At 42.8% G+C, this 12886-nt stretch overlaps 1 protein-coding gene across 2 annotated transcripts in view; it reads left to right on the forward strand.

Moving 5' to 3' along the window:
* Window positions 1–5021: 5021 nt before the first annotated feature.
* Pofut3 (protein O-fucosyltransferase 3) overlaps window positions 5022–12886 on the forward strand; it is a 59453-nt gene continuing 51588 nt past the window's right edge. Inside the window, exon 1 of one of the 2 annotated variants that reach the window (XM_090353756.1) lies at window positions 5022–5373. In XM_090353756.1, coding sequence (XP_090209882.1) covers window positions 5293–5373 — 81 coding nt within the window. In that variant the 5' untranslated portion in view covers window positions 5022–5292. The remainder of the gene's footprint in view (window positions 5374–12886) is intronic. The other variant, XM_090353757.1, reaches the window with a different exon arrangement.

Below are 12886 nucleotides of genomic sequence, written 5' to 3' on the forward strand. Positions count from 1 at the left end.
TATGACAGCTGATAAAACCCAAACCTCAGTGTTGAGTCTACCAAACCCCCGGGAGGGCTGATCCTCCTCAGTTGTATGGCTCACCCTTTTCCTAAGAATGCTTGACTTTGTGTGCTCCAGCTCCTAAAGAATGTCAAAAGCAGTTTTTCCTGTCACTGAAGGGCAGGGGGCTGGAAGCCTTTCTTCTCAAAGAGAGGTTTTCATTAAGAAAACTTTCCCTAAGAACTTTAGGAGGTTGAATGCTTTGGCACCACAAGTGAAAGGCCGCCCAGAGTTGTTCAGAGCCAAGGCCCACTGGCTTTTAAACAGGGCATCACCGAAAGCCTGGATCAGGATCTCTGGGCTCGAATGGGGGTGATCTCAGTAGTTGCTTCTGCTGTTCCAGTATTCTCTTTCCGAGTGTTCCCGAAAGCCAGGCCAGAGGAGGAATAGGGGCGCTGCAAACTGAAAGTGAACCCCCCAAACCCCGGGGCTGAGGCGTCCTGCTCCCCCCCACCCCCCGCCCCTGGCCAGGCAGAGACACACTTCGGGCCAGGTGAGTGATCGGGGCGGAGTCTTAAACCTGAGGATCAAACAAGACATTCCCAGTGCGCTGGTGAGGGTGGAAAAGTGGGAAGCGCCTGCTGGGTCACAGCCTAGCATCTCCGGGGCCGAGCAGGGAGCGAGTACCCGAGAAAGGCGGAATGTGCCCTTCAAAGACCCCCCCACATCGGTTCGCAAAGAGTAGACTCGAGAGCCTTGGCGAGAGGTTTCTACCCTAGGTTGCCGAGATGGCACTGGTGGTGTAGGAGGCGGCCTGAGCGTCCTGGGAGCGCAGGGGAAGTGTGCAGGCGGTCCCACTGCAGAGCTGGCCGCCAACGGCCCACGGGGAGGGAGGGAAGGTATCTTTCCCTGCTGCTGCTTCTCCTTACCCACGCCTCATCACTTGTTGCTAGAATTGGATGCTGAGGCTTGGTAACAATTTTGACTTTCCAGCTGAGAGAAACATTGCGTACTTAGTGGAGAGTTCCACACGCAAATCATTTCCTTAAGAATTAAAGAATACTGCTGTGCTTTACGACGTTTTATTGGAATCTTCTCATGATTCTTGACTACTTATCAAATGCCACCCAGAATATCTGTCATGTACGTTGAAGGGGAGCGGGGAGCGGTGAGACGCTGAGCTTGTCATCCATAGCTGTTGCCCTCCCTCTTGAGCCACGTCTCTAACCCATCTTTTTGCTGCTTGCTTACAAATTGGTCTGCCCCCACAGGCTTCCAGTCATGATCCTCCAAATCTCTACTTATTGTACCTTACAATGTTTGGGTGACTATTTGACGAACACAGCAATTTGGAATGTGAATTTTGTTTGTGAACTGTGTACCTAGGTTGGGTACAATTTTGAATGCCTTCATTCATTCTTCCCTGCTTTTAAACGAGGTCCCCCTTTGCTGACATACTCATGATTTATCTTGGACTTGCCTCACTTACATGGCACTGTAAACCTAGGGCCATATTTCTCATTTCAAATAGAGATGTTTGAAGATAGGGCCTGACTGTCTCAGTTGAGAAGCAGCTCAGGTTTTTGCACACTAATTGTTTCCAAGCCACCAGTGAAGATAATACCCAAACCTCAGCCTTGGAATTGTCTCTTATTTTATTTTAATCTTTTGCCTCCTGCCTCTAAGCCAAAAGCAATGTTGTGGAATCAGATGACCATTAAGGTTTGTAATATTTCAAAATTGCTATAGTAACTCATTTAGTGGCATCCTGGTAGATGGCATCATATAATGGTGAATTAAACACACAATCTCAACTGGTACTACATTATGGCTCATTTTTTACTCTTCAGTGAGAAAAAAAAGTTTTCAAGTTTATTTTACAAATAACTTTTTGGAAAAAGTCAAACTAAGGGTTAGATTTAGGAAAGAGGAATATGAGCAAATGTTATTCATCTATAAGTTATATGTATGTACATATATACATATATACTTGCATAGTAATATAGTTATTTATTTGCCAGCTTTACTGTGTAGCCCGTGCTAGCCTTGAAGTCACAATCCTCTTGCTTCAGCTTCTGGGATTATAAATATGCACTATTGTGCCCCTCTCCTTGGTTTCAGTGTCACTGGTGGGTCTTCAATGGAGGGCCTCACATTCTTACTCAGCTTTATTGCGCATGGATAGCACTTCTGGATTTTTGTCTGTGTGGGCTGGTTTCAAACCTTGATCCTCAGATTTAGCCTCCTGAGTCATTAGGATTACAAGTGTGAGCCACTGGTTACAAGCTTATTCAAATACTTTTAAATTTTGAACATAGAGAGTTGATTTTAGCAAGAGACAAAACCTCTTACCCAGCTATTAACATTCTTTTTTTCATATATTTTATTGTAATTAATAGAAGGGTTACATTATATTTGCCAGATAGAAGGTGCATTAATTTACATACATTGATACCCTTTCTCATGTCTTGGTCCCCACACCCCCACCCCAGCTATTAACATTCTATAATAAACATTTGTTATATGATATAACTGTAGTCTTGCTTTTAAAAAAGCCAGTTTCTCATTTTTAATATATAAATCATAAATAATATAAATACTTTCAAAAATTAGCATATGTTAATTGTACAAAAAGTTTCATCATGACATTTCCATACAGATACAGTACTCTGAGAAAATTCAAACTTCTTACTCTTGTATCCCCCAGATGAGAGATTTTAATGCAGATCTGCAGGTAGGAAAATTGTCATAAACTAACGTAGTAACGAAGAAATAGTTGCCAAGAAAATGAACCAGAAAAAAGATGTCATGTCTGCTTTCTCCCTCACTTCCCCAGTCCTGGGGCTTGAACTTGGTCTAGGCATTGTCTCTCAGCTTCTTTTGCTCAAGGCTAGTGCTCTACCATTGGCGCTACCACTCCATTTCTGGCTTTTTTTCTAAGTAGTTTATTGTAGATGAGACTTTCCTGCCCAGCTGGCTTCAAACTTTAATCCTCAGGTCTCAGCCTTCTGAGGAACTAGAATTACAGGCATGAGTCACCAGAGCCTGGCTAGAATGCGCTTCTTGAAGAATTGCTTTAGTCCTTAATGTAATAAGTAAACTTCCCAGCTTTGTGCTCCCAACCCTCCATGTACATCTTTGTTCCTATGGCAACACTGCATGTTTGAGTGCTTCAGGGTGTGTCTAGAAATAAAGGAGTTGAATGACATCCTCTACTGTCCTGAAGTAGAAATGTGAAGGTGTTGTGTCTGCACCCTCTGTCCTCATGGATCACCAGTCTTGAATTACCATGCTGACAGTGCTACCCCATTCTAGAATGTTTCTCCCCCACCCCCCCATACTCCCTTCCTCCCTTTCTCTCTCTTCCCCTTCTCTCTTTCTGTCTCTGTCTCTCTGATAATACTGATGGGCTTTATTCTTGCAAGGCAATCAACCCTACCACTTGAGCCATACCTCCAGCTAGGGCCATCTCTTTATAGCTGAATGGAGAAGGTGAGAGGATGAGACTGGGAAGAACACCAGTCAGTAGGGTTTGGTAATAACCACAGTAGGAATGAGTGAGGTATAGTTGAAGAATGTAGTTAAAAGGGCCTACAAGTGGTCCAGAGGCTCCAGATATCTCCCAAAGCCTACCACATGTTTTTGCAGGATAGCCGCTATTTGAGATTTGTTCTGGAGACTTACACACCATAGTGACAGTAGTTCTTGGAAGAGTCAAGCTTGTTTGAGAAATTACATGTTAGTAAAAATAATTTGGTAAATGGATAATTAGGGTGTGTGTGTGTGTGTGTGTGTGTGTGTGTGTGTGTGTGTGTGTTGTTACTGGGGCTTAAAACTCAGGCGACAAAAATATGAGAAGGGGTATTAATGTGTGAGAAGTAATGTACCTACTAGCTGGCGAATGTAACTGTAATCCCTTTATACATTACCCTGACAATAAAAAAAATAAAATTTAAAAAAAGAAAATGAAGGGCCGGGAGTTTGGCCTAGTGGTTAAAGTGCTTGCCTAGCATGCACGAAGGCCTGGGTTTGATTCCTTGGTACCACATACACAGAAAAAAGCCAGAAGTGGTGCTGAGGCTCAAGTGGGAGAGCTCTAACCTTGAGAAAGTCCAAGGACAGTGCGCAGTCCCTGAGCTTAAGCCCAGGACTGGCAAAAAAAAAAAAGAAAATGAAAGCTATACCTACTGAAAAAAAATCATTATAGTTGGAGAGAGACAACTTTGCAGAGGATCTGAGAGTACAAAGTCTTACATGGGAAGAGAAAGTCCAGCAGCTCTTAGAGCAGATGAAGCAACTGAGAGGAGAAAGAGCAAGGGGTGAGGCAGGTGTTGGACCTAGAGACTAACCTGGTAGAACAGAGAAAGCAGCTGTCAGAGCTGCTACCCCCACATCCCTCTTCAAGACCACAGGCTGAACAGCAGCTGCAGTCCCCGGCCTACCATATGCAGAAGGAGCTAAAGAATTACAGGAACAACTTCACATCCATATACAGGAAAACCACAGCCTCAGTCTCCGGAACCCAGAGCAGCAGGAGCAGCTGTAGATACTGGAGACAAAAGCTAAGGAATGGGATCAGCATGCTGAGGATCTGTCTGCCTGAGATCCTTGAGAGAGAGAGAACGTGTGACCATCAGATGTACACTCATGCACAGTGAGAAGGAGGAGCTTGCCAGCATTCTGCACTCAGACCAACAAGCAAAGAAACACCTGTAGGAGAAGCTGGAGTTAGAAGAATGGAAAGAAATGGCCATGAAAAAGAGCCAACAGGCTCCAAATCTGAGGAACTGCATGACCAGTACCTGCCCCCGCTGCAGGAGCTCAGATCCACCCGTAAATGACACTCAGGGCTCAGTATTCACCTTGGCACTCTAGTTAGGGTTACTGTATCAGTGAATGACATATTATGACTACATGCGCTGAAAGGTTCCTTTTATTTTAAAACTCTTGTGCCTTTACATGTCACCTTGCAAAGATTATATTTATTAAATATCCTGCTTTATGGCTAAAAGATTATCTGTTCATTTGTTACAGCTTTTTTGAGGTCTTCTTGACTGAAGAATCTCCAACAGCTCTGCTGATAGCTTAAGAAGACTGCATGCTGTTCCCAGTTCATGCCCGGCCAGGCCTACTCAAAGATTCTGATCTTGGTCCTTCATGGAGATTAGCTCACAGCAGGAATGGCAGTACTGGAAGTTGGCATCCAGATGGTTCCTCTATGTGAAATTGTCCCAGGCTATGGGCTGACATGAAGACGTGAGAACGTGAGAACCAGGCTTGCCCTTTGTCAGTCACCCAGGGCAGGGCAATATGGTGCGGGTTCACAGGAGAAGGCTTTTGGCACCTTGCCTGTGCGTGATAGCTACTGCCTTTCTGCTTGTCACACTGCAGGTACCAAAGATTTGGGTTGTGTGGTGTGGATTTATTCTTGGGCCCTTACTTCCTTTTTTTTTTTTAATCCCCAATTCCAAATACTTTACTTTTTGCTTACTTCTTCAGTTCAAAGACTTTCTACTTTCCAGATCAGGGAGAATTCCCTCTCTCTCTCTCTCTCTCTCTCTCTCTCTCTCTCTCTCTCTCTCTCTCTCTCTCTCTCTCTTTTGTTGTTGTTGTTGTTTTTGTTGTTGTCAGTCCTGGGCTTGAGCTCAGGGCCTGAGCTATGTCCTTGGATTTTCTCAAGGCTAGAGCTCTACCACCTGAGCCTCAGCAGCACTTCTGGCTTTTTTTCTATGTATGTGGTACCAAGGGATTGAACCCAGGTCTTGGTGCATGCTAGGCAAGCATTCTACCACTAGGCCAAACTCCTTGCCCAGGGGGAATGCTTTTGAACAAGTTAAACAGGTTCAAAAAATGAATGTGAATGGGTGTAGTGACTGATGAGGATCACAGAAGCAAAGTCATCAAGGTAGAAGTCAGTTTGTGGTTCTTTCCTGGCCCTGGTACTTAAGGAACAGGAAGTAAATCTTGATCTGTGTTATTGGGTGGATGTTTGATGGATTCTTAAAGAAATCATTCTATTTATTTATTTATTTATTTATTTATCTTTTTGTTACTTTATGCCAGTCCTGGGGCTTGAACTCAGGGCCTTGGCACTCACTGTCCCTGAACATTTTTCTCAAGGCTAGTGCTCTACCACTTTGATCTCAGCTCTACTTCTGGCTTTTTTGTGATTAGTGGGAGATAAGAATCCCACACATTTTGTTGGCTAGACTGAGTTTGAGCTATGTTCCTCTGATCTCAGCCTGTTGAATAGCTAGGATTACAGTTGTGAGCCCCCCAGCTTCTGGCTTGAAAGATACAATTCTTTAAAAAAATTAATTTTTTATTGATATCACAAAGGTAGTATACAGAAGGATTACATTAGTTGGGTAATGAGTACATTTCTTCTTAAAAATTGAGTTTATTGTTTTATGGAAGTGATATATGGAGGGATTACGATTACATGAATCAAGTAATGATTTCATTTCCTTTTGTACAATGTCTCTGTTTCTTCATTATCTTCCACTTCCTCTCTCCCATCCCCACTCAAACCTTCCCAAGACGATGAATACATTGCTTTTGGACAGTGTCACCCCCCCCCCCTCTCTCCCAGTTTTTTCCTGCTTTCCCCACCTACAAGTTGTATAGTTCATTTTCAACATAGTTTCTAGTAAGTACTACAGCATTTGTTCACCCATGGCCCCCTGTTTCTTTGCCCTTTCTTACCTCCCCAAAGACAGATAAATGAACAAACAAGATACAAAAGAAAGCATTTTGATATATATTATTCTAGATGATCAGATGCTTATCAGCATCGCACCTTTGTGTTCCTCCATTTAGAGGAACCTCCTTTGGTCTTACTGAGTGTGAATGCCTAAAATCCCGAATAATTTATCATGTCCTGGTTTTAGACCTAACTTTTCACATGAGAGAAAATATATACTGTTTGGAACGATGCCGTATTTGAAGAGGCAAAACAAATGTAGAATGCAAACAACTGCATTGATAGGTGTCTTGACCTATGCTGTTAGTCCGAAGACTGTTGTTAGTGTCAGTGAACTAAAGTATATGTCTGGTCCTCCCTCATAAAATCCGATAGTCAGTTGTTCTGACCTTTGTTGACTGTAAGTTAGGATAGTAATTGCACAGTGATGGTCAGATAAATGTTTTGCTCCACTGATGTGTTTCTGTTATGGATTCTTTTTCTGGTGTGGAAGCCATGGTGTCCTCTGGTCTTTAGACTACAGGATGTTCTTTTTCTGACTGGGATTGAATGAGATAAGGATTAGAGCACTTGGGTGGACAATCTGGTACTGTACTTCCTACCACCTTCAGCCACCTGATTGGGATTCTAGTCAGACGATACAGTCCACTGCCTCCTTGTGTGTCTTAGAGGAAGTTAGGTAGCTCACGTCTTCTGCCTTTCTCTGGAAAATTAACAGCTGAAGTCTTCTGCCTTTCTCTGTAGGAAATTAATAGAGATCTTTGATTTACCCATGACCTCCCCCCTTGTTTTCTTTTTCTTTTTTGTAGTCCTGAAAAATGCCAGAGTCTAAGCCTAGAGTTTTCCTTTTGATGTCAAAATAAATTGTCATATTTTTGACATGAGTGCCATCTTGGTTTCAGAACGTGAGAAGTAATGTAAATGCTGAGGCTAAACCTTTGTCTGACTAAAATGTGGTTTTGCTTGCCATAGTGTGGTATGGTGTGGACTTTCCTACCAGCTCTGGATTTAAACTGCGGTCCTCAGATCTCAGCTTCACAAGAAGCTAGGATTATAGGTGTAAGCCACCAGAATCTAATATGTGAGGTGAGTTTTTGTCTGCCCTGAGTTCAAGCCCCAGCACTGGCAATACAAATAAATAAACCAGGCATGGTGGCTCATGTTTGTAATCCTAGCTACTCAAAAAGTTGAGATCTGAGGATTGTGGTTCAAAGCCAGCCCAGGCACTAAAGACCCTAAGACTCTTATCTCCACTTAACCACCAGAAAACTGGAAGTGGGGCTGTGGCTCAAGGGATAGGGTGGTATTCTTAAGCTAAAGAGCTCAGGGACAACACCCAGACCCAGAGTTCAAGTTTCATGACTGACCAAAATAATGCTAGTGAAGCATTTAGTCTTCAGAGATTTTTTTTTTTGCTGGTCCTGGGCTTGAACTCAGGGCCTGAACACTGTCCTAGAGCTCTACCACTTGAGCCACAGCACCATTTCTGGCTTTATCTATGTATATGTGGTACCAAGGAATTGAACCCGGGTCTTCATGCACGCTAGGCAGGCACTCTACCACTAGGCCAAACTCCCGGCCCCAGAGATAGTTTTGTTGATTTAATGTGGACACTAGGGTCACAAGGATCCCTGACTTTATTTATTTATTTATTTACTTGCCAGTCCTGGAGCTCAGGGCCTGGACACTGTTCCTCAGCTTCTTTTACTCAAGGTTAGCACTCTACCACTTGAGCCATAGTGGAACTTCCAGCTTTTTTGTTTATGGGATACTCTACCACTAAGTCAGATTCCCAAGATTCCCAGCCCTCCTTTTTTTTCATATATTTTTATTGTAATTAATGGAAGGGTTACATTATATTCACCAGAGAGAAGGTACATTACTTCACAAATATTGATACCCTTTCTCATGTCATGCCCATTTCCCGCCCCCCCCTTCCCCTGCTCATCTTGATTTCCCCCCTTCCCTCTACTATTTCAAATAACCAATTAAGCACACATAAAATATATCAGATAACAAGGTGAAATACTGTAACAATATGAGATCCTTTTTTTTTAAAGAGGAGATTTACTTGAATAAAAGGTAGATTTTATTAGAGCAAAATTTATCATAAAATGATAGTACATCTCCAAAAAAAACAGAGCAGGAAGCCTCAGTTGGTGAAGTAGTCAATAACCTGGAACCCATTTGTGTGTGTGTGTGTGTGTGTGTGCACACGTGCGCAGGCCCGTGTGTGTGTGTGTGTGTGTGTGTGTGTGTGTGTGTGTGTGTGTGTGTGTGTGTGTGCATGCTGTTTCTGAACTACTTTTTTTTTTTTAGTCATGGGGCTTGAACTCTAGGCTTGGCACTGTTCCTGAGCTCTTCAGCTCAAGGCTTGTGCCCTACCTCTTGAGCCACAGCCCCACTTCCCATTTTCTAGTGATTATTGGAGATAAGAGTCTCACGTTCTTTAGTGCCTGGCCTGGCTTTGAACAGAGATCCTCAGATCTCAGCCTTCTGAGTAGCTAGGATTATAGGAATGAGCCACCACGCCTGGCTCCCTGAGCTTTTTTGCTTGAACATAACTCTGCCACTTGAGCCACAGCTCCACTTCCAAGGTTTTGGGGGGAGTTCATTGGTGATAAGAATCTCAAAGTCTTTCCTGCCTGGGCTGGCTTTGAACCTTGATCCTCAGATCTCAACCATCTGAGCTGCTAAGCTTATAAGCAGGAGCTACTGTCACTCAGGAAACCCATGGGTTTTGAAGGCTAATAGTCCTCATTCTTTTTGAATGGTATTTTACTCAGTGCTTCTTAGTATTTTTGTAGGTTTTGGATATTCCTGAGATTCTTATGAGAGTTGTGAGTGCCATACCCCCTGGGGAGTTAGAGCCTATATGTAATACATGGGTCAGTTGTCCACTTCTCTCCTGCCATTAATAACAAGTACATCAAACTGGAACTGCCCTTGGCTACTGAGTATTGGGCACACAAGCCTGCATTTGGCTGACAATAGAGTTATCAACACAGTCATTCCTTGGTATTTACAGGGGGACTTATTTCAGGCTCTCCCTTCCCCCCAGGGATACCAAAATCTGCAAATCTCAAATCCTCTAGATAGCATGGCATAATTAGCATTATATCCAAGACATTCTCTCTTTTATTTTTTGAGACATCAGCTTGTTATGAGCTTGTTGTATAGACCAGGCTGCCCTGCAACTCACTATGTAGCCTAAATTGATTTTTTTTTTTGGTCAGTTGTTGGAATTGAACTCTGAGCCTGGGTACTGTCCCTGAGATCTGTAGCTCAAGGCTAGGGCTTTACTACTTTGAGCACAGCTCTACTTGTGGTTTTCTGGTGGTTAATTGGGGATAAGAGTCTCCTGGACTTTGGTGCCAGGGCTGGCTAAGAACTGTTTTCTGAATAGATAGGATTACAGGTGTGAGCCACCAGCCCCTAGCTCCTAGGCTGATCTTGAACTTAGGATCCTCCAACCTCAGTCTCCTGAGTGCTGAGATTATGGGGGTATGCATGGAATTACCATGTCTGGCTTAAAAAAATTATTATTAGAGCTGGGAATGTGACTTAGCAATAAGAGTGCTTGCCAAGAATACACGAAGTCCTGAGTTTGATTCCTCAGTACCACATAAACAGAAAAAGTGGTAGAGTGTTAGCCTTGAACAAAAAGAAGCTTAGACAGTGCCCAGCCCTGAGTTCAAGTCCTAGGACAAAGAATTATTATTATACTTTCATTATCCTTAAGTAATTCTACAAAGAAATTGCCAGTCAATAAAGCAGTTTGTGAATGCTATGCATCTTGCTTGGTGTCACTCCCTTTCATTTTTCTGCCATCCTACTAACTTTCTCCCCTCCCCTCAACATCTGACATCTGTGTATGGTAACTCACTTGTAGATCACTTCTAGTACAGTGTAAATGCTATGAAAGTGGTTGTGGTAATGTATTGTTTAGAGAATAAGGAGGTAGAAAAGTCTGCATATATTGGGCATAGATAGATGCCGTTTGAGTGTTTTTGATGAATGGTTGGTGGACTCATGGATGCAGAGCTGAAATACTGAGGGTTTACTAAGTCAAAATGTAAATCTGCTTTCCTTCAGGTACTTTATTTTTTAATTTTTAAAGATTTTTTTTGTGTGGGTGTCATGGGGCTTGAATTTGGCCTGGGCGGTGTCCCAGAGCTCTTCAACTCAAGGCTTGAGCCAAGCCCACTTCCCATTTTCTAGATGTTAATCAGAGATAAGAGTCTCAGGTCCTTTTGTGCCCAGGCTGGCTTTGAACCTTGATCCTCAGATCTCAGCCTCCTGAGTAGCTAGGATTACCGGCTTGAGCCACTGTGCCCAGCTCAAGTACTTTATTTATGTGAAGAAAACTACAAGTTTCAGTAAGATAAAATAAGGTGAGTCCTTTCTCTACCATATTTTTTATTATGGCTATCAATATTAAATCTTGGGCCAGGAGCATAGACTAGTGATAGAGTGCTTACCTAGTTTGATTCCTGGGTACCACATACACAGAAAAAGTGGGAAGTGGTGCTATGGCTCAAGTGGTAGAGCATTAGCTTTGAGAAAGCCCAAAGACAGTGTCTAGGCTATGAGTTCAAGCCCCAGGGCTGGTAAAATAAATAAATAAGCTGGGTGTGATGGCTCACACCTGTAATCCTAGCTACTCAGGAGGCTGAGATCTGAGGATTGTGGTTCAAAGACAGCCCAGACACAAAAATCTGTGAGACTCTTATCTCCAATTAACCACCAGAAAGCCAGAAGTGGTTCTGTGGCTTAAGAGGTAGGGTGGTAGCCTTGAGTGGAGGAACTCAGGGACAGTGCTCAGACCCAGAGTTCAAGCCTCATGACCAACAGAAAAATAAATAAATAAATAAATAAAAATAAATCTTACAATGTGATGAAAAGGTAGTACTCTGGAACAACAGCTGTCTCAGCTTCTAACCTGCCCACCCTATTTTGCTTTCTAGGTTACTGTTTAATGACCCACAATTAGCCTATCTTGAAACAGGTTAAAACGTGTAGTTTTAAGTGGGAGGCTAGAACTCAGTGGCCTACTATGTGGTAACTACATCACTGGGAATTGAACCTAGATCCATGTGCCCAAGAAGCAAGTGCTTTATTGCTTGAATTCCCCTTCCTCTCAATAGATAATCCTTTCCATGTGAATGCTACAGGGGGTATCAACTGCAAATGTAATACCCATGAATTTAAATAAAAAGAAATCAGTAAGTTTTAAATCATTTCCTTAGGGTATAATCTATCATAGTGGACAGGAAACAACCCTATCATAGTTTGCAAAAGACAAAGCCTTTTGCAGATACTGTATACTTGTGAAGCAGAGGGAACATGTGTCCAAGTGTCAGAATTATTCATCAGCCTTGCCAGGAAATACTTTGGAAGCAATGCATATGATTAATGGGCATGATTAATGATTAGAGGCAGGGATTTTTTTTGTTTGTTTGTTTCTGCCAAGGGCCACTTGGATTTTATTTTTTGACAGTCCTGGGCTTAAGCTCAGGGCCTGAGCACTGTCCTTGGACTATCTCAAGGCTAGAGCTCTACCACTTGAGCCTCAGCACCATTTTCGGCTTTTTTTCTAAGTATGTGGTACCGAGGAATCGAACCCAGGTCTTCGTACATGCTAGGCAAGCACGCTACCACTAGGCCAAACTCCCGGCCCCTCCACTTGGATTTTTTTTTTCTATAGAGTCATAGGTTTTTATGTCTATATAGTTATGTTTATATTTCCATTACCATGCTTTGGGTATGCAGTTATTGAGTCCTTGCTCTTGTCACTTGGATTTTTTAAAGGTTCATATAAAATTATCAGTACAGGCAAACTGTATCGTTATCCAGCCATAGTCAATTGAAAGCATGTAAGTTTGTCCCATCATGTACCAAACGATTTATTGGACCTTATGGTCTGAGGGCTAGACATTTCCCACCCTGAATTCCTGGACTGTGTGTCACTTCACATGGGTAAGGAGACTGTAGTCTGTAGAAAAAGGAGTCTGTGGTAAATGGGACATGCTTTGTGTGGGGAAAGCCTTTGTTGTGAATACGTTCCTCAGAGTTCATGTGATAGAAATGCAATTCCAGTTGCAGTAGTGTTGAGAGGTAGGGTAGTTAAGAAGTGATTAGACCAAGAGGACAGATAAGTACCACCACCAGGAGTGGTTCCTGATAAAAGGATGACTTCAG

Source organism: Megascapheus bottae, chromosome 20 (genome assembly GCF_031878675.1).
Source record: "Megascapheus bottae isolate mThoBot1 chromosome 20, mThoBot2.hap1, whole genome shotgun sequence".
Taxonomy (NCBI): Eukaryota; Metazoa; Chordata; class Mammalia; order Rodentia; family Geomyidae; genus Megascapheus; species Megascapheus bottae.